Here is a 22,644-nt window from a genome sequence, read left to right as displayed (position 1 = left end):
AAATATACAAAGAAACTAACCTAGAAACATAAAAATTCAAAAAATACCCAAAAGATCCAAAATATTTCAAAGAAATCGACATGAGAACATGAAAAATACCTAAAAATAATTCATAAGACCCGAAAATCAAACCAAAACCGTTTATATTTGAATATTGTGGTTCTTTACATGTATAGAAATTATCTATCTAAACCGACCAGATCCGAGAAGACCCGATCCAGAATCAACATGAAATTTTCTAAGTATATCCATTTAGATTCAAATGTATAAGGTCAAAGGACCTGAACCGAAAAAATCCAACCCAATCCGACTAAAAAACCCAAACTTAAAACAAACCAACATAAACGGTTTTTTTTTCTTTTTTATCTTCTCCAATGAAATGTGCTTAGAATTCCCAGAGCCAGTCCTAAAAAAAATTAGGAACCCTATTGTTAATTTTATTTTAACAAAGATATAGTTTGAAATTATTTATTATTTTCAAAGAAAATTTTAGATTATTGATGGGAGAATTCTAATATTACCCCAATCGTTTTTATATATATTAAGTTTATTAAATTAAACTAACCCTTCTAAATTATTTAAAAATCATTTATAAAATAATTATAAAAGTTTACAAATTCAACCACTCCCTAAATAATAAATCATAAACTCAAATATTATAATATTATTATAATATATTGGTTAGAGATAATATTAAAAATAATACTTTATGGTATTTTAAATAATTCCTCATGATTAACTTTAATGGCATTATGAAAAAAATCATTTTATTATTATTATTATTTTATTCATCATAATAGCAAAAATCTATTAAATTTCTATATACTAATCTTTTAACTTTGGATCTTTTGTTTTACATTTACATTTATATTTTATATATAACTATATGAATATTTATATATATATATATGTATGTAAATAAATGATTTTAGAAAAATTGAAGGCTCCACAAAAGAGGATAACCCACAAGTTGGACCGTTTGCACGATTTTATCCCACGCGTCCAACTTCTTCAACCAGAGTCTTTGCATCACTCTTCTTTATGTAGCTTTAAGCCATTTGCATCTTCTCCTTCTTCTTTGTCACTCTTCCTGCAGTACTCTGTTTCTACTTCAGAACACTGTACTCTGACCTTATCAATTCTCCCCCCTCTATACTCACTGTGTCCTCAAGGAATAAACGAGAAAACTGATATGTGAAACCATTCCAAAACTGTCATGTTGCTTTTCGGGTGCTTTCTATAAACTGATATTTGAAACCATACCTATCTGCTATGACTCGGTGATTACAAACAACCAAGAGTTTACTAGAATTTATGACTGCTTCCATGATCCAGCTGACAGGTTTCTTCTGCAGTGTTATCACTGCCTCCATACTTATCATTGCTGGAATACTCAAACCATTGAGTAAGCTCCTCTTATCACACTTTACCAGTACTTGAGACCTCAAAGTCTTAGACATGACTTCTTGTTACTCCAGTGCGTGCGACCACTGTGATTTTATCATGACTATAACACCACCATGATGTTCATGTAACCCAACTGCTTGACCAAGAGTTGGTCCACCAGGGTCAAAGTATCGTTTTGCCTCCAGTATTAACTCCAAACATCAGACAATTCACACTTCCACTTGATTCCATATAATCCTTTGACCTTTAGATTTTGATCAGCGGATCGCTTCATCTGTTTCTTCCACCCATATAAAGATTTTCTAACTACTTCTCTAATCTACCACTAGAATGGAACAACATATGGAAGAGCTACAGTATCAGTAGATTCTATTCTAAGAGCCTGGCTCCAGACTTGCAGAGTCTCATCCAACGAAGTAGTAGAATCTGTTTTTGGCCTCTTTGATAAGCTCACACCAGACTGACCAAATAGCCACTCTTGTTCTTCATTTCCATCAAACTCATGCAATTCCTCCCTTTTGGGTACACTCAGTATCTGATCCAAATACTTCAAGTCCGAGTGAGGCCGCTTTTTCGCTGATGCCTCACCGTTTTCTTTCACTTCCACAGAAGAAAGGCTTTTGTGTTCTTGAGAATCAATGAAACCGTTTACTCTATGCTCATTGACCTCTGGATTACACACTGTTTCTTGCAACTCAGTAACAAGCTTCGGAGGAGTTTGATATGCTCCCAAGTTTCTTCCGTTCTCTACGGATGACACTGGTGAAGCAACTGGCCTGTGTATCTTGTTTAGCCTAGATCCATTCTCTGACATAACAATTAAACAACCAGCTAAGAGACAAACAATAGTAGAATAATTAATCAACATTAAGAATGACTCACCATATAAGAATCCATTCCTCTCATGATCCTTCCGTTTGCCAATATTCCTATTATCTACATCTCTTTCTTTTAACATAGAACCTCCTTCTACATATTTGTGTTTATGTTCTGTGTTCTCTTGACTACTACTATGTGTTGTGTACTTCGGTTCACTTTTCTTTATCTCTTCACTATCCAGTGACTTATTATCACCCTTCGTCACACTTTCCTTGAGGTGATTCAGCTCTTGTAGCTCTTTTTTCCCCACTGGTTGAACCATAATCTCAGTTCCTTTCGGATCTCTCCAAGAGGATACTCGACCAACCACATTTTCAGACCTTTTATCCATGGCAAAGTTCTCTCTAACTCCACAGGGAAAACTACTCTTCCCCACACTTTGACTCTCTCTAGCTTCTTCTTCTTCATTGCTAATCCTTCTTGCCAAGTCCTGTACAAACTTAACCTCTTCGTTACCATTATTCTGCACGGTGTTGGGCAGAACACCAACAGCATTTTTGTCTCTCTTTTCTCTGTCTTTCCTATCGCTATGTTTCTCTTTTCTCTCCTTCCCTTCCTTATATCTATCTTTGCTTGTTTCTATATCCTTCTTCTCCTTTTTGTGCTTCTTTTCCTTCTTCTGCTTTTCCTGCAGATTCACTCCAAATACGATTACGACCTTAGAAAGATCACTATCATTATTTTCAAAGGAGAGCAGTAGATTCTATGAGTTCAACCTTTATTAAAGAGTCTGCCTCCTCGGTTCTAATCTTCTTCTTCTTCTCATATCCTGGTGGTGGAAACGGGAAGCAACGAGACATTGGCACTTTTATCCCCTCTCTCAAGTTTCCTTAAAGTGGTATATACTTTAAACCACTCTTGTTACTTTCTAAATCCTTTATCCCAATAGCACCTGACCAGATCAGAGACTGTGATCCAGCCCACCATATAAAAAAAATTCTCACTTTAAAAGCTCTCAAACTTTCTTTACCATCACCCAATAGCCACTTCACAGATCCTATATACTCTATGAAGTGGAACCTGCCAAGAAACCGATTTCATTTCAAGAGTAAAGCTCAGATTAAGATATGAGCAAGCTCAAAGCACGTTATAGGCAGCCGACAACCTCTTTCCGACAGAATGTGAATCAAATTCCGACAGATTTCAATTTATTTCGCTACAATTTCCAACCCCGAATACTCTTTCCGACAAGTCTTTGATCTCCGAGGGACGATCCTAGTAGTATAAAAACGGTAAATTAGGGTCCAATTCAAGGATCCGATCCAATCAAACCCTAGAAAAACTAAAACCAATCGAAACAAAAAAAAATCACAAGACCCGACGATTGCTTAGTGCAATTGGCGCAATAGGAAGTGAGAAAAACGAGATTTTTAGGGAAATTCAGATAGAAACAAATCGTAAATTAGCTCTCTCTCTCTCTCTCTCTCTCTCTCTCTCTCTCAAGTAACAATCGGATCAAAATTTTGCCGAAAACAACGAAATTTCACTCAAAAGGCTTTTGCAGCTAAACTAGAGAATCAACGGTGTTCTTTGGAACAGTTTTGTTTTCGAAAATTGAAAATCATAAAAACAAGAGAGGAAGGGAGATTGGAAGATCTTGGAGGAGAGACCGAAGAAAGTGAGAGATATCTCTCTCTATAAATCTCCATGCAACAAGGTGAGTATGTATACTATCTATCTATATATATATATATATATATACCTTCTCTTTCTGTGTATAATGTTTGTGTCTCTCTTTTTTTCTTTTTTGAATGTCGGGTTTACTTGTATATTTGGGTTTGTTCTTCAACAAGACGAAAGAATCTCTCTCTAGAGAACCCCGACAAAGATAAACTTCGGTCTAAAATGGCTAAATCCCCTATATATTATTATTTGTGAAACAATACAACTTCTTTTAACCACATATATCACTAGGATGATTCTTAAAATTATTAGATAAATATGCTAGTCCATCTAATTATATTATAAGCTTTTATTAAACTAGCCATAAATTTATTATTAATATTATTTATTATTTCCTTAAATAAAGATTACGGAATTATCTAATATGGGTAAAGTATATATGACAATTAATGATTTTGAATAATAAAGATCTGATAAAAAAATAATGTATCATCTATCAAATTTGTTTAATTTTAAACTATTAAAATAATTTAAAAAAAATCACAATAACCATATTATAAAAATTTAGATTTTTTTGTATATGTTATATTTTGAATTTTAAAAAACGACTATAAATTACTAAAACTGTTAAAAGTCTCATATTCAAATTTTGCTATCCATGGTTTAAAATTTTTGTTATGACAAAATACAAATGATTACAAAATCATTTAAATAAAAGTCTACTTTAATTAATCATTAATATTTAAAATATATATGTATATATATCATTCTAAATTAAACTATAAATCATATTGAATAAATAAATATTTTAATTTCAAAATTTACTTTGAATAATTTTTTTTGATAAAATTTTTGAACTAACATTGATAAATTTTTTAAAATTATAAATTACTAAAATTATTAATCCCGCAATGAAAATTTTGTTATCAATAATTTAAAGTTTTTGCTATTAAAGATACACATGATAAGAAAAACATATGAGTAGAAAGCATCATTTAATAGACATTAATATTAAAAATATATTATGTATGTTAATATCATTTAAATTTAATTACATATCCTATCAAATTTTTAAAAAAATTGTTTGGATTAATAAAATTGATTTATACGTTCGTACCAATTTAATTATATATGTAATAGTTACTGGTTTTTAATTATTCAATATATATTTATTATTTCATAATATTTTCATAATATGTAATGTTTATATATATATATAATGTTTATCCCGCGCAAAAATCTAATGGTATTTATAACGAGAGGAAAACAAGAAAGGCCTTTTTAGGTTTTTTAAAGAAATTATTTGGGCCAAGCCCATTATCAAATACCGTAAATTAGGAGTATGATTATTAGCGTAATTTAAGAACCGGTTATTAACTTTAAGAAAGAAAATGCGGCTAAGAACCGGTTCTTAAATACTAAGCAAGTGCAATTTTGATTTAGACAGCACTTCAAGTCCTTCCTTATTTAAGATGCTACTGCTAACTTTTCTAATACATCCTTAAACCCCCTATATAAAATCTAATCAAGTAATCAAGCCATGGTAGAATGCTTCTATAGCTACTTTGCCATGCTAGTTTATCAAAGTTCTAGAACCCTTGTCATATTGAAAATGCAAAGCTTTTGCATTTACTCAGATACTATCTAGCAAATTAAGATATCAAATTTCTCACAAGTCGAACCTCATCAGACACATTGCTGTGTCGTGCTCGCAACAACATGTCGAGTTTAATAGAATGATAATAATACTATCTATAGGAAAAAAAGTGAATGTCACCAAAAGAGAATAACTAACATGTTTAGATAAGAGTACATGAAGTATAGCTAAGCTTAAATAATAACTCTCCCTAGCTAAGCTTAAATCAGCATGTGACTCTCTACGTAACCCACAAAATAATTTGATCCATGAAACGAATCTTTCTGTACATCAACTTCAAACTTCATCTTCTTAAAACTGGCTCCCTTGAAATCGTGGTGGACAATAGTAGCCTCACTTGTGTAATGGCTAGGTGCAAAAATAATATCACCCATATGATTAATAACACATTTCGTACGTAAATTAAGCTGGGGAAGATTATTGAAAGACTTCGCTTTGTAATCCTGTTTTCCTTCTTCGAAAACGAACAAATCAATTGACGGCACTAAGTGAGAACGTTGAATGGCTATGGCTACTTTGCCATGGTAGTTTATCAAAGTTTTAGAACTGTTGAAATGTGAAAGCGAAGCTTTCATTTCCTCAGAGGCTCTAGCAAAGATATTCAACTTCTCAGAGCTCAAATCGAATTTCATCAGACACATCAATCCTGTGTCTGTGCTCGCAATGTAGTACACAAACCCGTCAATACACAGACAGCTAGACCAATCTGTGTGAGGAATGCCACAATCGATAAATCTCCATTTTTTTAGATTTAGCTCCCAATGTGAATACCTGATAGCGACTAAGCTGAGGTGTTGCGTGTCCTTCAAGATTCTGGGTGATACACAATACTTTGTACTGATTATTGACAGGATCATATCCGAAAAAGCGTCTGCGTATACTTTCTCCACTAGCGGCAAGCTTTGGTAAAGATATGGTCTTTCCGGTGCAAGGGTTGCATATGATATCACCAAAGTTTATCAGACCATTAACGTAATAACGAGGGTTACAGGCTCGACGGAGAGGAAAAGTTATTTTGGATAGAAAAGTGGTTGATATTGATGTTGATGACAACGATAGAGAAGATGAAGAGAAGAAGTTGAAGTTTAGGCGTCCCGTTTGGTCGTCGTATTCGTAGCAAACGAGCAGGAAACGCAAAGGCCGAGTCAAGGATCGTAATCTGATGAAACTCTTGCTGCTGATGATTTCTTGCCATGATTTAGATACGAGCATAAACCTAACTAGGGATTTTGAAGGCAACCGGCTAAGAATCTCGATCTGCAGATCCAAAGGAACAACAACATTTGTTCCCTTGTTGCAAAGACGGAGACTTCCTTGGATCATGGTCGTAAACCCTAGTTCTCTCTCTCTCTACATCTTTCTTCCCTCTTGATATTATTGTTTTAATAGAGACACAGCAAGGCGGCAGTAGTATGGTTAATGGGCTTCCCACTTTTATTTGGCTCAGTTTCCGGTCTAAAAAATCAAATTAAAAATAATAGAAACTGGACCGAACCGAACCAATGCATGGCCTCACAATCTTAAACCTTGGAACCCTTATAACTGGCAAAAAAAAAAAATACAAAAGACACGAAAGCAAAAAAAAAGAAGACACTTGCCTGACAAATATGAAAGACGCAGAAGATGTTCTCTTTCTATTTCCCTTTCACAAGCATTGAGCATCCGCTTTGCGCAATGTACATATATATCCTCCAATTGTGAATTGACCAACCAAGTAAGCGTTTGTGTGGTCATCAGATAACCCAAAAAAAAAACAAGTCCTTAACAGCTCTCTACATCACCAAATCATCAGCAGAGTAGTAGTCGGCAATAAGACGGTACATGTAAGATGGGTTGTGTCCTCCCCTGTAACCAAAATCAGAACTACCATCATCAGCTTCACAACCAAAACATATATAGTAATGCCATCAAAATTTACTAATCTAGAAGAAAGAAAAGATATATAAATATGAGACTTACGTATCGGTTATGAATAGACTAACAAGGCTTGGTGGGACGTAATCGAATGTAGGGTTGACAACTTGAAGAAGGGGAGACCCGGAACCCGCTCCAAAGTCCAAGCAATCAGAGAATTCACCAAAATCCAACAGTTCAGAAGGAGATCTCAGCTCGTTTAGTAATACCTCCGGATTGTGAGGATAGAGTGGACATAGCTGTATATTATATACATAAGCCTTAAGTCAATTTTTCAGGTTTATGAGAGCAATCACTGTTTGAACACAGTATTCAACTTGGAACCATACCTTGTGACTACCGGCTAGAACCACAAATGGGACTGCGTGCTTTTTTGCTGCCAAGGCAGCCATGTTGACTCCAACAGGTCCTATAACCCCACCATTGGCCATTACTGCATGTGCTCCAATTATAACCTGTCCATTATCACACATCATTTGAGATCTATTTTTAAAAGCCAAGGGGCATTAAAATACAGAACTGCAGGACTAAAAATGTACCATATTCACTCGAGATATCATAGCAAACACTGCAGAGTCGGTGATCACAGTGGTCTGCAGACCTCTTGCTACCAATTCTTTCGCTAAGAGATGGCCCTGATACCTAAAAGTAGAATAAGAGTAGAATTGGAACTTGGAAGAAAGGCAATAAAAACGATACAGCGGATTTATATGGACACCAACAATGGTAATTATGAAACGTAGGAAAAAGGAGACACCAAACCTTGGAGCACCTTCGGCAACAAATACGCGGAATGCTCTCTTTTTCTCCTTTGCAGCACACAGAAACTCAAGTACTGTTCTTGAGCTACCCAGGGTTAGAATCACCTCACTGAAAAAAAACGAGCATTCAGGTCTATTGCAAGTTACAGATAATAAAATGGAACAGAGACAAAAAGGTACTTTTGATGTATATGCTCTATAGCTTGCTCAGCGATCTGCTCATGACAACCGGAAATCTCGAGGATCAGGTGATTGACTCCTTCTATAACATCATGCTTCAGCTTCCGAGTTATTGAACTTTTATCCGCAGCTAAAAGAAGTACATTCACCACATTAATATCAACAAGTAATGAAAATATTCTAGCTACCAAACACAACATTGGCCATTGATTCATCAAAATAATTTCAAACAAAGCGAGATGAACCCCCTAAAACCAGACTGTAAAAACAGAAATTGAATCTTTTGTTTCCCTCTGTAACTCAGCAACACAAATTCACAGAGAAATCCAGCAATAGAACTACCAGAATCATAACGCTTTCTACAGTTCCTAAACTTTCCCAAGCCTAAAACTCCCATTTACACTCAAATTAAAGTCCCCGTCTTAGACAGTTCCAAAACAAAACCATAAGCATCGAGGCCATATCTAAACCAGGCAACATAAAGTTCTACAGATAAAAAGAATAACACTTGTAAAGAAGAGACACAGCCATGGAGAAAGGTACACTTACTTTTGCTTTCGGAATCAGCACCGGACGAAGAAGTGTACGGAACAGCCGCAGACTCAGGAGTCCCCTCGAGAAGCGTTTGCAAAGACGGAGGGCGTAGCGTACTCCTAGCTGCAGCTGCAGCAACCGCCGCAGACATAGCAGAATACCCAACTCCTTTGCAGTTATCATCTTCACCATCGTCATCACTAGCGTCAAGCAAGTCCAAACCAGCCATAGCTGCCGTAGCTAAAGAGAGATCCTCCTCCCTTATTATATGCAAAACCCGCCTAACTACATTCCCCACCGCAAGCTCTACAGAAATCATCACATCCAACAAAAAAAAAAATCATTCCTTTGATTGATTAAAGAGAATTTGAAATCACAACATACCAACAGGATTTGCAGCGACCAGTTGTTCACCGACGGCTTTCACAGCATCGATAAGAGCTGAAGCTTGGTTTGAGTGAGGCACTCGCTGTTGAGAGATCACTGACCTGAGTAGCTCAACGGTGCATTTGGCTGTAGCCTGTGAGCCTTCAATCTTACTGTATAATCCATATGATCAAATCAGAAACTCTCTAAACGAAAGGGTTTTACGAAATTACAGAAATGTATACCGTTTTCTGAGCTTGTTAACAAACTCCAACACCGTTGATTGTACGTCTGGCATCTTCCTTATCCAAAATCACTGAGAAATTTTGAAACCAGAGGCGTTAAGATTTCATAAACCCTGAATGAGAGAGCCTAAATGCCCCCAAGGGAAAGGAGCGGGAGATAAAAGATAAGGATGTATGCTTACCGGCGAATACGCGACGGTGGCGAACGATAAGGAGCTGAAGTAGACAGAATATTCCGGCGAGAGATAAACGGAATTGAAAAAGATGACCAGTTTGTTCACTCTAGTGAGAAATGGGAGTTTGATAGGTCTAAAGTTTTGGGCCTTTTTGGGCTTTCATCTTTAAAGCCCAACGAAAACCTCGCTAAAATAACCGTATTCCAAATGCTCTAATTGTTTCATTTTATGGAATTATTTTATTATTTTGTACTCCTTCTGCTTCATTAAATTTTTGTTTGAAAATGATCATTTTTTATATATTCAATGTATATCAACTATTTATTGTAAATTTCAAAAAACTTAATTATACTTATTGAATTTTTATTAGTGTAAAATGATGTGAAAAAAATAATCACAAAAAATTATGCATATATAAATGAAGTTTAATATTTCCTTCGTTTCTAAAAGATTTATGTTTTAGAAAAAAAATTGTTTCAAAAAAACACATTTTTTACATTTTCAATGTATAAATTAACTGCAAATTATAAATTTTAAAAAACATAATTGTGTTTATTAAAATTCTATTGGTTAAAAGTTATAGGAAATAGTTAATAAGGGAAAATAATGTATTGGTAACTAAAATCTGATATGTTTTTTAATAAATGTGAAAATTTTAAAATATACATTTTTTTGAAACGGATGTAATATATTTTATTAAGATGGGAGAGAAAACTAAAATATGTAAATTTTGAATAAATGAGTATAATTTAGCATTTAATTTCACGGTTGGTTCAGATTTTGTTTTGGTTTTTCAAATATGGAAACTATAACAACTAAACCGATAAAATTTAACACTCCTTATTTCTTTATAAGGACCATATTCTTATTCAGCCGTAGAAACAACTTCAAACTAAGCAAAAAGCTATACAAGAAATAATTGCCTGAGATATCCAGCAGAAACTTCTTATTATATACACACTACACCAAAAGGGATCATGAAAGTTTTCGCATTCATATGCTTCTGTTCTCTTGCTCTTCTGCATTACCATTCTCCTTAAGCTTATACGTTCCCTCTACATACAACTCCGTGTCCCAAAGAAACGTACCAAACGCCACAGCCTCCAAAACCAACCGCTTCAGACTCGAGTACGACGTCACAATCGTCTCATCGCTCTCCTCCGCGCCGAAAAGAGCCAAACTCTGCTTCTCTATCAGATTCCTCGCTTCCTCTGTCCTAGGCCTCGCGCACCTCCGCAGCGTCTCGGCGTCAAACCCCGTGATGTAATGCCTCAGCTGCTCCTTGGCGGAGGAGATCTGCGAAGTCCCCGTCGTGAACGAGGAGCCAAAGACGGGACCTTTCAGGTACCCACTTCCGTGGAGATCCGACAAGGAACACTCGAGCTGGTGCCTGAGGGAAGCGGATTTCAAGAAGTAACCGTACAAGATGGAGGCGTCGTATACGTTTCTGAGATGGAGCTTCTGTATCTGCGTCGTTGCCCAGTTGTCGGTCACGCATGCGTTGACGCGTAGCCCGATGACTGCGCTGACGTGTTCTTTGATGAGCTCGAGGGCGTCGCAGGTGTGGATTGATTCTAGCTCCCAGTCTTTTGTAGGCCAGATCTCGAGTCTTCCGTTGTAGATGCATCTAGAGAGCTTAGGAGCGAGAGGGACGCGTATCTCGGAGTATTTGTAGAATATTAGCATGTACATTATGTCTTGGACTGCTGTTTTGCAGTAACGTTCCTTGAGATGAGCTATCCTTCTGCCAAATACACAGAAAATCAGGAAAATAGGGTTAGTAAAAAGAACACCAAAGCCATAAAAACAGAGTATAAGATGGTCTAACATTCAAACTAAGCTTAACAAAGAGCTACAGAAACAGGATAATAAGTGGAGACAGAGCTGACAAGACAGTGTTAATCTGGCTTAAGAAGTAAATCAACGATGAGTTAAATTATCACAAGAAAAGTTATGAAATGCAAGCCAGCCCTACCGAACCCTAAAACAGCACTTGTATCACAAGGCAAAGTAAGAGAAAGTAGGGTTAGTAAAAGAGTATTAAAACCATAAAAACAGAGTATAGGATGGTCCGACATGCAATTTAAGCTTAAGAAAGAGCTGCAGAGACAGCACAATAAGTGGAGAGAGAGCTGATAACACGTGCAAGAAACTAACACAGATGAGTAAAACAGTGTCAATCTAATTTAAGAAGTAGTAAATCAACGCTGGATGAAATTATCTTAGTCCATGAAGAATACCACAAGAAAAGTTGAGATAAGCAAACCAGTCCAAACAAACCCTAAAACAAAACTTGCTTCGCAAGGCAAAATACGAGAACACAAAATAAATAAATAAAACATAGGTATATCATTAGTATGATTCTAAGATCACTATAAACAGAATTCAACTAATTAAACACAAAAGAATCAGAAAACTCATAATCAGTGTGTACAAGCTTACGTGTTGGAGACGAAAACAGCATGTACACAAGTATCCAATGATATTTCACAGGTTTCTGTATATATGTATCCAAGTCTACGAATGATTAGTGAAGTAGTGAATCAGAATAAGTAAACGCTGACGGACCTGTGGAGAGAAGCTTCGTCGGAGCCAGAGCTTAGAGCCATACGAGCTAAAGCGGCTTCGCGTTCATCAGCCAGCTGCTTGAGCTCATCAGCGGCGGCGTAGTGAAACAACTGCCGCTTGTTAAGCAGAACGCTTCTCAGAAACCTCCCCTGCGCCGATCGCAGCTCAAGCGGCGCGTTAAGGCTGCTTCCAGGCTCGCACCGGCTCTGCCCCGCAGTCGCTACCACAACCATCGATCTATACTGTACCTTCCTCATCGAAGGGAGGGAAAATACTCCTCCGCCTCCGTCGCCGCTCTGTCTCCTCAGACGCGAGGGGAGAAACGAGAGCGCCGCTTGATTTGAGAGACAAGTATCCATTGAAAGAAGAATAGGAAACCTAGAATCAGTTGTAAAGGATCAGTGGTGGAGAGAGTTACGGAGAAGACTAGTTTTTTTTCAGCAGATTAGTGGGAGAAAGTGGCGTATTTTTTGGATAAGGCTTGAGAGAGTATCTTTTTAAATATTCTTCTCTATTTGCAATTTTTCAAAATAAACTGATTCTCCTTCTTTCTTTTTTTCTGTGGGCTCCTTGGAGTCGGTCACGACTCACGGTGGGTGCTTGGCTTCTATTCTCTTATCTCTAACTTGACAGGTGGCTACATGTCATTGGCTGTGAATAATTACTCAATTTGTTTTTTAAATCTTATTCTCGAGTTTATCCTCTTTTGACTGCATGCATCTCTCTGATTGACCCACTTGTCTGATAGTATAGTGTGTAAATAACATGGAGAAACTTCGAGATTCCTAGTAACACTCATGATACGTGGTTAATATTTTTATATGTAAGCCCATAGATTATAATGTTATAGTGGTCTTCTGGTGTAGATTGGCACCTAATCTCAATTATTGACAATGATATAAAACAGATTTAAGATGGCCCGTCAGTTTTTTTTTGTCTTTGAATATTATGTGGTTGGAACTCTTCGTGTTATCTAAAGCCATGTTTATAAAAACACATCCAATTTCTAAACCACAATCATTAGGATAGTTATTAGTATTTGATTTTTTTTGTTTAGTATATTAGTACTAGTTAAGTTAACATCATCACCTCAATTTCACTTGAAACACGGCTTTGAGTACAAATAAAAAGCAAAATTTGAATTCTGTTAACTTGTAGAGTGGAACTGATACAACTCGTTATCGTGGTAAACATTAATCGTTTTCCCTATAATAAAGTTATTCTAGTTTTGATTTATCGTCTGGTCCGTAGCATTTGCATATGTAACATGTTTCGTGTTATATCCGTTTTTTCTTCAAGATTGAATTCCGCTTTCTGAAAACATACTTTCCTATTTTTGGAAACATACACACTTATAAATATAAATTTATAATTTTCTACCAAGTAGAAACAGCGTATTGAATGAGCCATGCCTCTTGAATCGAGTTATTGAATTGTTAATTGATAAGATAAGCCTGCAAAAAAATTGATAAGATAAGTGGTGCTCGTGTCATAGCTGACTCATACATTATTTGTCTGACGTCTTTTGTCACTTTGGGTCCACAACCTGCGATAGAGTTTACCCATTCCTATGGTAATCGGAGACAGTGACTGAGATTCAAGACTACTAAGAGCATTTGCGTCACTGAACACACAATTTTCGAAAAAAAAAAATATTAAAATAAATAAAAGAAGTGAACATGTTTCCTGCGGGATCACTGCACTGAATCCCGGTCATCACTGTAGCGCGAGTCCCACGGCACATGGCGGCTCGCGATTGGTCCGATTAATTAATTTTTATTTTTTTTAACAAAAATCAAACAGAAAAAAATAATAATAAAAAATATTTTGTGAACCCTTTCCATGGGGTTCACTGATGGCAGATGCCCTAAGGCTATGTTTAGATTTATAGTATGAATGTTAAATATAGAGCTTAGATTTGGTTAAATAGAAAAAAAATACGTTGGATTTGAACTGGCGTTCAGTATTTGTATTAGCATATTATTCGTTCTTATTTATTTTACCTTCTTGAAGGTTAGATCTTTGCTTTTTGGTCTCGTCATGTATATATGAAGTTGTTAATTCTTAAGTCACGTGCAAATACAACCCTTTCACCTTTGTATAAAAGTGAAAAGCAAACAGATAAAGTTCAGGGGTTGACTTTTAATTGCAAAGTGAAAAAGAGTTATGGTGTTGTTCAAAAAAAAAAAGAGTTTGGTATCGTATTCTTTAGAGAATCATCACGTGTTGCCCAAAAAAAGAGAATCATCACGTTAATAGACAAAACCAATTTATTACTCATGAGTTTTTATTATTCGAGAGTGAACAAATTAAATAAACAACATCTTGCAGTTTCTAGTAATCAAGCCATACACATCTTGCGGTTTAACGTGCCAGGTCTGCTAATCAGAGCCGTAACACCTTGCGGTCTTTCCTCGTATGTCTCTCTCTCTTCACGACACTGTCGTAACTCGTAAGTCGTCACAATGTCACGCTAGGAAACTCGCAGCGTCCGTAGCCTGGTCAAACAACAATAGAGTTGAACAATTTAGCAAACCCGAAATCATTCTCCGGTTTAAACATAACCGGAACTAATTTGACACGAATTAGTTTGTTTAATGACTAACCTGGATCTTTGATGGTCTGAGTGGCGAGCCCATTGAAGTAGCAAGTCCCACCGACCTTCCGAAAGCTAGCCCAGTAAGAGCTAAAGGCGTAGCTGGCGTGGAAAACCATCAAATCCGGTTTGTGACATGATCCACCCGGTTTAATCGGGTCACAAGTATTATTCCCCTGCGAGCAAGCGTACGATAGAGCATCACCAAGCTGAGTCCAATTCGCTCCTTTCGCCACAACGCACCATATCTTCCCCTTGTACACCTCATTATTCTCCGGCGCCGGCAAGGACTCCTTATACTCCGTCGTCTTCCCGGACAGCTCAATCTCGTAAACCTGACTCCCGTTCGGATGCAGGAGCCCGAAATGCCGCTCCGTACCCGGACCCGTTTTCTGATTCTCGTTGTAAAGCGCGAAAATAAACGACGGGAGAACCTTCCCGGGCCTCGCCGGAGTACCTACAGGCGGCTCGGCGGCGAGTTTCTTGACTACGTTACGATTATAAGTGGCGGCGTTGTAGATATTCGCTCCGATTTGGTCGTAGTCTCCGTTATTGGGCCAGCCCGTTTCCGCGACCCAGATCCGAAGATCCGGATACCCGAGGCGTTTCATCGCGAAGACGAAAGCGTCAATCATCTGATCAAAGAGGTTGTGATAAGTGAGATTCGTCACCGGATCCACGACGGTTACGTTGGTGGACTCGAAAATGGCGTAATCGAGATTTATATGGGCCGGATCTTGGGCCCATGCGAAGTACGGGTACACGTCGACGAATAAAAACGATTTGGTCCGGTTTAGGAACTGTAGCATCGGTCTCATAACCGAACCGGAAATATCCGACCGGAACTCGCCGCTGGAAGGAGGGTAGGAGGAGTTGAGGACGTCCATGGCGAGCGTGGTCCCCACTTTGACTTTTCTGACGCCGAGGGTCTTTAACGAGCGTTGGATCTTGCGCATTGCTGGAACTAAAGCGGATTTGAGCTCGGAGTCCGGGGAGGAGAGGATCTCGTTGCCGACGAGGAGGTAGCGGATCTTGGTGGAGGGGTAGAAAGGGAGGACGTTGGATTTGATCCAGTCGTCGGAGAGGGTTTTGGATTTGGTTATGTTGACGATGAGCTCGTTGGGGACCATTACGGAGACTACGATGTCGGTGGCCTTTAGTGCGGCGAGGATGGATGGGTTGGCGTCGTAAAGCTTGACGCTTTTCGCGTTTAGGGATTTGATGAGGTTGACTGAGTCGGACGGTGACGGGAGGTTGTTTCCGAGCTGGCCGTAGTTGACTCCTGGTCGGCCGGAGAATTTTGCTCCTGTGAGAAAAAAGAATTAACATTTTGAATGAGATATTAAGCCGCCGTTGATGGAGGTGGTGAGAGGTGGTTATACCTGAAACAGAGATTAGGAGGGAGAGAGTGAGGAGATGGAGAACACTCATGATGGTAGCTGATAGATAAGCTCTTCTCCTTCTTCGTTTGTGGAGAAGATATGAGTTTGTGGTAGGAACGTACAAGAGAAGAGAAGAGAAGAGTGGAGAGATATTTAATGGCTAGTGTTTGCGTGCTCCACATTAAAAGAAGAGACTGGTTTGAGTATTAAACAAGATCGTACAGTGCACTGTATTTATTACATACAATGTATTATAAACATCGTTTGTATTAACAGAAGACTGTTAACTATTTTTAGCTACTGCGTTTACATGATGCATGACCAGTTTCTCGACCTCGGGTGTACGGTGAATGCTTACTTTTCGTCTTAGTGTAATATGTAACTGGATTTCAAGTATTAACTAAAAAGATTGTTTCTTACCCAAGTGTGCATTCAAAGCCGTGCGAAGAGATACAGAGACCTCTGAGGCGAGATTATATTTTTGTCTATATAATTTTATGAGTAGTATATTTAAAATGAAATAATTCAAAATAATTTTTTTTGCCACATGGATTAAAAATAAGAAAATAAAAGATGATACACAAAGTTTAGAATGTAAAAATTTTGATTAATTTATTTTGGTTCATTGAAAATTTTCACCAAATTATCATAGTATATAAAATGTGATGGAAAGTATTAAATTAGTAACATAAAAATAAAGGTTAAAATTGTGTTAAAATGATGATACTTTTAAGAATATTAAAGTCTCTAAAACTTAGTTACTATATAAGACATTTACTTACATTCAAAGCAAATGATACAAAATATATATAACCAGATAATAATAGATAAAACCTTAAAAGTCAACAAAAAATTCATCAATTTTTATTTTTGTGATTTTTTCAGTAAATCATCATAATTTGCATGGGTTAGAACTTAGAAGTTGATGACTTTAAAAAGAGTTATAGTCTCTAGGATTTTAATTAAAACAGATTATAACAAAAAAAAAATTCAAACAAAAAATGGATCTGAAATCTGGTAAAAACTAACTAAATTACATTTACTAGATACAAAATAAATTAGAGATTAGGGGCCCTAAAATTTTACATTATAAAAAGACCCTAGACAAATGACTTTTTCATTTCAAGGTAGGCACAGTTCAGGTATATTTACCATTAGGTTTTTAATATTCATGTTTCCGTTTGGGTTTTAGTGTAGCTCATATTTTAATGCTACTTGTGTAATTAGCCAGTGGGAATGGGGTAATTGAAGAACTATTATCAAATGATTTTAAAATCATTTAAACTCCCATTGTTCATTAAAAATGTATTAATGTTGATTCCTCTAGTAAGTAGTAGTATTAATATTGTACTAATCTCGGGTCTTTCAACGAGTTGGCGATTGTTTGGAGAGAAAAGGTTATGAATATAAATACGCATACAGCTACAAAACAGTGTTCATTGGTGTCTTAATTTCTAGACAAATCTCAACGGTCTCTTGTAATAAATAAGTAAAAGTTCAGTGAGAGTTGAGAAAAACGAAAAAGTAACGTTCTTGTGCTTTAATGATGTGATGTGACACTATGCTCTAGATCTCATTTGATCATTGCAATAATAATGACAATAAACAAATCATACATATAGTCAGTCAGCCCATTTCACTATTTGAGGTCTGGTAAACCAAATTCAATGGTAGGGATGGTTTAAATTAGCCGTCCGAATCAATATCTCAACCTGATTAGATTGGATATGTATATCCAAATCTCAAACAAAGTTATAAGAAACCAAAACGACATTATAGTGCCCCTCCCTCTTACAGAATCTCTCTTTATCTTCTTCCTTTTGTACTTTTGTCCTTTTTTCTTTCTCTGAGAATTATTCTTTGTTAGATACTTTCTATGTGGGAGTAGATCTCTAATACGGGTCTGCTTTCATGGTTCAGTCACTTATCTTATAGGAAATCTAATTTAAGCATCCACCCTTCTGTGTACTTGTTTATGCAATAATAACTTGTTTTGAATACTTTTAATAATTATACTTGTATTCTCTGATACTTCTGTTCACTAGGGGTGGGTATATCGGTTTAGTTTCGGGTTCGGTTTGGATTCGGTTTGGTTTGGCTAATTTGGGTTTTATAAAACTCAACCCAATTAAAACCAAAGTAGCTTTGGTTTGGGTTCGGTTTGGGCTTAGTTTGGTTCGGTTTAGTTCGGTTTGGTTTAGATTTAGTTTGGTTCTTTAAAAATCTATCAAACAAAAAACAATTTAAAGCTCGATGACAAAACTCTTAACCACGTCAAAGGAAGAAATACAATAAGCAAAGAGCAGACTATTTGTAATCTAATTAGCGTAACAAAGACTTGTAAGCATTCCAAAACCTATTAACTAAAAGACTATTTGCATCTATCTTTTTGTTTTTATTGATCCTATAATAACTTTATTACATAATTTAGGGAATGAAAATTGGAGAAGATGAACGAAACGAGATGGCTATGATTTAGATGCTTATAGTTTATAGGTTTTGTTTTCAGTACAATATTTAGGTATTAGGATTATTTGAATCATATTTGGATTTTTTTAAAAATATATGGAAGTTAAGAAAAAATGGAAAAAGAAACTTTAACTAAAATTTACAATATGTTAATATATATATATATATATATATATATTGGATTATTGGTTTGGTTCGGTTTGAATCAAACTGAACCATTCGGGTTGAGTAAAACATGAATCAATTGGGTTATGTAAAGAGCACGGTTTGATTTGGATCGGTTTATTTTCGGTTGGTTTGGTTTGGATCGGTTCGGTTTAGGATTTTTGCCCACCCAGTTCACAATGTCTAGAATATTTCTGTAGGTATAGTTTAAGTTTACTGTATATACAGTAGAAAACTTAACATAGGTTTTTTTTTTTAAGTCCTCGAATTTAACATATCTTTAACCCGTTGATATAACTTTGAGAAATTACATAATTTATTCAAAAGCCCAAAACAAAAATCCCTTGTGCTGGAGTATAGTTTAATAGTTGATCTGTTTGGGCGGAACAAGTAGCCCCCAAAAATAGTCCACTTACAAATCCACGTCTTAGTAAGTTGTAGTAAAAGCCCATGATGGTATTCGCAGATTTATTGTGGCCCATTCTGTTGAATCTATATTATTAAAAGTTGAAATACAATGAGATCGTTTGGAAAAGTTTTAATAAAATTGGTTTGGATATATGAATAGCAGTATCTATTAATTTTATTTTCATATTTTAATTACTTTAACAATTTAATTAATTATATTATTTCAACAATAATTCATCTATATTATTAAACTGAAGTATATTTTGATACTGTTTGGAAACTTAAATAGTATATTAAATGAAAATTGTTTGGAAACAAAGATAGCTGATTAAATATTTTTTTATTTACATATTTAGTCACTGTATTTCTTTCTCATTTACAGATTTTGTCATCTGGAGACTTGGATAGCAGATTAAATGAGAATTGTTTTAAAACACGGATAGAAGATTAAATATTTCTTTTTATTTACACATTTAGCCATTGCATTTCTTTCTTATTTACAAATATGCTACTTCACTTAAAATCAAAAAATTAAATTAATTACAGTGAATTGTTATTTTTTTTTCCTGAAAATAAAAATACAAACTGTAATATATAGTATATATTAATCTGCTACAATACAATTTTCAAGAAAACCAAATATCATAAAATTAATAATAATTCATAAAAACCTACTGTAAAAAATTAAATTATTTTTAAATAAATAAACAAAAAATCAATAGGTTAATATATGAATATTACAATTACATCAAATTGCATCAAATTATAAAATTATAAATATAATATTACGTACATATAAAAAATTATTATCAAACATCTATATTATTATATGATATATTCTACTCTAAATATATTTTACAAAACATTAAAATATAAATGGACATTTTATAAAATCAATGGTTTATAAATTTACATTAAACGCAAGTTAAATCCAACATCCGCGCGGGGGCGCAGATCAAGATATAGCTAGTCTATATTATTAAAACGGAAGTACCTTTTGATACTGTTTGGAAACATGAATAACATGATAAATGAAACTTGTTTGGAAACATGGATAACATATTAAGTACTTCCTTTTATTTATATATTTAGTCATTGTATTTGCAATAAATTAAGTACTTCCTTTTTGTATTTCTTTTTATTTACAGATTTTACCACTGCATTTAAAATCAATTTTAATTAATTAATTACAATGGTTGTTGTTTCTTTGTGATTAAAATACAAACACAAGTTGAAATATATAGTATCTATTATATAAACAAAATTTTAAATTATCCTATTTAGTTTAGTCAAATATAAAAACTTTGAGAGTTCAATTTTTTTAAAAAAAAAATATCATAAAATTAATAATAATTCATAGAAAACTAATGCAAAAAAAATTAAAATTTTTAGTATGTTGTTTCATTTTAAAATAAATTAACAAAAAAAAAACAACAGGTTAATATATGAATAGTATAATTACATCGAACTGCATCAAATTATAATTTTTTTAATATAATATATGTACAAATGAAAAAATAATTATCAAACATCTATATTATAAAAATAATATATTCTATTTTACATGTAAATTACAAAACATAAAAATACGCATATGATTTTTTATAAAACTAACCGTTTATGATTTTACGTTGAACATAAATTAAATCAAACATACGCGCAGGGGTGGGGTCAAGATCAAGTAGTTATTATAATTCGCGCAACATTCAGTAGGAGATCGATCAGCAACAGATATACCAAAACTTTTGAGATATCGTATATATGTATATATATATACGTATGTGATCGTCCTGCTTCGCCCGAACATTCGGTTTGCGTGTTATCATCATTTCTTATGATTGCGCCAAACATTTGTTAATCAAATTTCGAAGACTAGGTTATTGATTAGACATTTTGTGCTCGGATACTTTGTTGTCGAAGGTTCTGGTTTCTATAGTAGGTGAAATAGAAAGAGAGACGTTCTGTGTTCCATGAAGAATCTTTGAAAGATTACAATTGGATCTACAGAATTTCCATAAATCACGGCGTTATCCCACTATATAAAAGCTCTATTTAATCAAAATTGGCTTTTGTGCTCATAACCACTGATATTAGACTTTTTAATGTGTCTTTTCTGTTGAAGAACTTGCCACACAACACAACGTAGAAAATGACAGAACACCTCACCCAGCTGGTTAACACTAGCAACGATCAAATCAAAAAAATTCAAATAACGAGATCTAACATTTAATTTGACATTGACGAGGTTGCGTGATATATAAAAATCAAGCTTAGCTAAGATTTGATGTTTTTTTTTTATCAAAAAACCATTTTATTACTCAAACAAGATTTTATGTTGCTTTATTAGTCATGAATAGGCTATCTATAGTACTACATGTTAATCGTTTGAAATAAATCATTAAAACACTTGTGGAAATTACACATAATTTTGTACAAATATATATGTCACGCTATGTAAACCGGGCTGCAAAGAAAGAAAGAAAATTCAATATCAACTTTTCAGTTTTAATGTCACAGCCTGTATACCAATCAAAACAGTAACTTTTATTAAAGAAGAAAACAAGAAGATTAGTAAGAGCAACTTCATGTTAAGTATTTGGAAAAAAATTCCTCTTCTCCCTCTACCTTATCAGCGAAAAAAAAAAACCTAGATCTCGATCTGCTCCGGCGTCCGGAGGCCGCTCCTCTAAGCAGCTCGCATTAGCTCCGGCGCCGGAGGCTTCTCTCAACTTCAACCTCTCATCTTCCTTTTGCTCATCTTCCTCTCTTCTCTTTTATTGTCAATATGCGGGAGCCCTGGTGGTGGTTGTGGCGTCTGAATCCTAGGTCAGGTGCTCCGGTCTAACTGCTGGTGTTGCAACGAGGCGTCATAGGTCTTGAGGAATTTGGGTCGGCGTTTTAGGGTTTGACTTCGGCGGATTTGTTTTCTCCTTTTCCGATCTATTTCGAAGTCAAGGCGGTGTTTGGCGCATGAGTCTTGGATGGCTTCTCTCCTCTGTTCTTTCAAGCTCCTTCATCTCGGCGGTGGTCGAAGTGGAGTGGAACGCTGGGTTTCAATGGGGTTGTAGCTCGGCGTCTTGCTACGATCTATTGTCTTCTCCGGTGTTCAAAGAAGACGTCAGTCTCTCTGCCGGCGCGTGCTCTGTAAATAAGTGGTCGTGTGGCGGCGGATTTGCGGAGAAGTCCTCGCGTGTAGCTTAAGAGTCGTAAGCATACTCTGTCGTCTATGGTTGTATGAGCCTCTTCTCAACGACTACTCTTCTTTTATCCATCCAGCTCACGATCCAGAACAGGATAGAGAGGTCATAGCGATT

General features: G+C 35.5%; 4 protein-coding genes and 1 pseudogene across 6 annotated transcripts; all 5 read right to left on the bottom strand.

The window, feature by feature from the left end:
* Positions 1–806: 806 nt before the first annotated feature.
* LOC111206244 (glutamic acid-rich protein-like) lies at positions 807–4,120 on the bottom strand. 3 transcript variants are annotated; one of them, XM_022702702.2, is made up of 5 exons: positions 3,989–4,115; positions 3,392–3,501; positions 3,003–3,306; positions 2,290–2,914; positions 807–2,214 (listed from the first exon to the last, which is right to left on the bottom strand). In XM_022702702.2, the coding sequence occupies exons 3-5, from the start codon at positions 3,084–3,086 to the stop codon at positions 1,733–1,735; spliced, it is 1,191 nt and encodes a 396-aa protein (XP_022558423.1). In that variant the 5' UTR covers positions 3,087–3,306; positions 3,392–3,501; positions 3,989–4,115; the 3' UTR covers positions 807–1,732. The 3 variants fall into 3 exon arrangements, with proteins under 3 accessions (XP_022558423.1, XP_048615336.1, XP_022558422.1); XM_048759379.1 differs by lacking the exon at positions 3,392–3,501 and having other exon boundaries at positions 3,989–4,120; XM_022702701.2 differs by having other exon boundaries at positions 3,003–3,501.
* A 1,174-nt stretch (positions 4,121–5,294) lies between these two features.
* LOC111206238 lies at positions 5,295–6,975 on the bottom strand (annotated as a pseudogene).
* A 204-nt stretch (positions 6,976–7,179) lies between these two features.
* On the bottom strand, positions 7,180–9,868 carry LOC111206237 (translation initiation factor eIF-2B subunit beta-like). The gene is made up of 10 exons (XM_022702687.2): positions 9,749–9,868; positions 9,567–9,637; positions 9,340–9,494; positions 8,971–9,261; positions 8,422–8,551; positions 8,243–8,350; positions 8,020–8,122; positions 7,810–7,935; positions 7,526–7,719; positions 7,180–7,411 (listed from the first exon to the last, which is right to left on the bottom strand). The coding sequence occupies exons 2-10, from the start codon at positions 9,617–9,619 to the stop codon at positions 7,339–7,341; spliced, it is 1,233 nt and encodes a 410-aa protein (XP_022558408.1). The 5' UTR covers positions 9,620–9,637; positions 9,749–9,868; the 3' UTR covers positions 7,180–7,338.
* A 690-nt stretch (positions 9,869–10,558) lies between these two features.
* On the bottom strand, positions 10,559–12,887 carry LOC111206520 (UV-B-induced protein At3g17800, chloroplastic). The gene is made up of 2 exons (XM_022703559.2): positions 12,311–12,887; positions 10,559–11,486 (listed from the first exon to the last, which is right to left on the bottom strand). Exons 1-2 carry the CDS (start codon positions 12,667–12,669, stop codon positions 10,736–10,738), a joined length of 1,110 nt encoding a protein of 369 aa, XP_022559280.1. The 5' UTR covers positions 12,670–12,887; the 3' UTR covers positions 10,559–10,735.
* A 1,675-nt stretch (positions 12,888–14,562) lies between these two features.
* LOC111206519 (probable glucan endo-1,3-beta-glucosidase A6) lies at positions 14,563–16,631 on the bottom strand. Its single transcript, XM_022703558.2, has 3 exons — positions 16,289–16,631; positions 14,917–16,212; positions 14,563–14,808 (listed from the first exon to the last, which is right to left on the bottom strand). The coding sequence occupies exons 1-3, from the start codon at positions 16,335–16,337 to the stop codon at positions 14,771–14,773; spliced, it is 1,383 nt and encodes a 460-aa protein (XP_022559279.1). The 5' UTR covers positions 16,338–16,631; the 3' UTR covers positions 14,563–14,770.
* Positions 16,632–22,644: the final 6,013 nt, after the last annotated feature.

The sequence above is a fragment of the Brassica napus genome, chromosome C5 (assembly GCF_020379485.1).
Source record: "Brassica napus cultivar Da-Ae chromosome C5, Da-Ae, whole genome shotgun sequence".
NCBI classification, from domain to species: Eukaryota; Viridiplantae; Streptophyta; class Magnoliopsida; order Brassicales; family Brassicaceae; genus Brassica; species Brassica napus.
The sequence above is the reverse complement of the archived record's forward strand: the minus strand, read 5'-3'. Positions and strand labels throughout refer to the sequence as shown.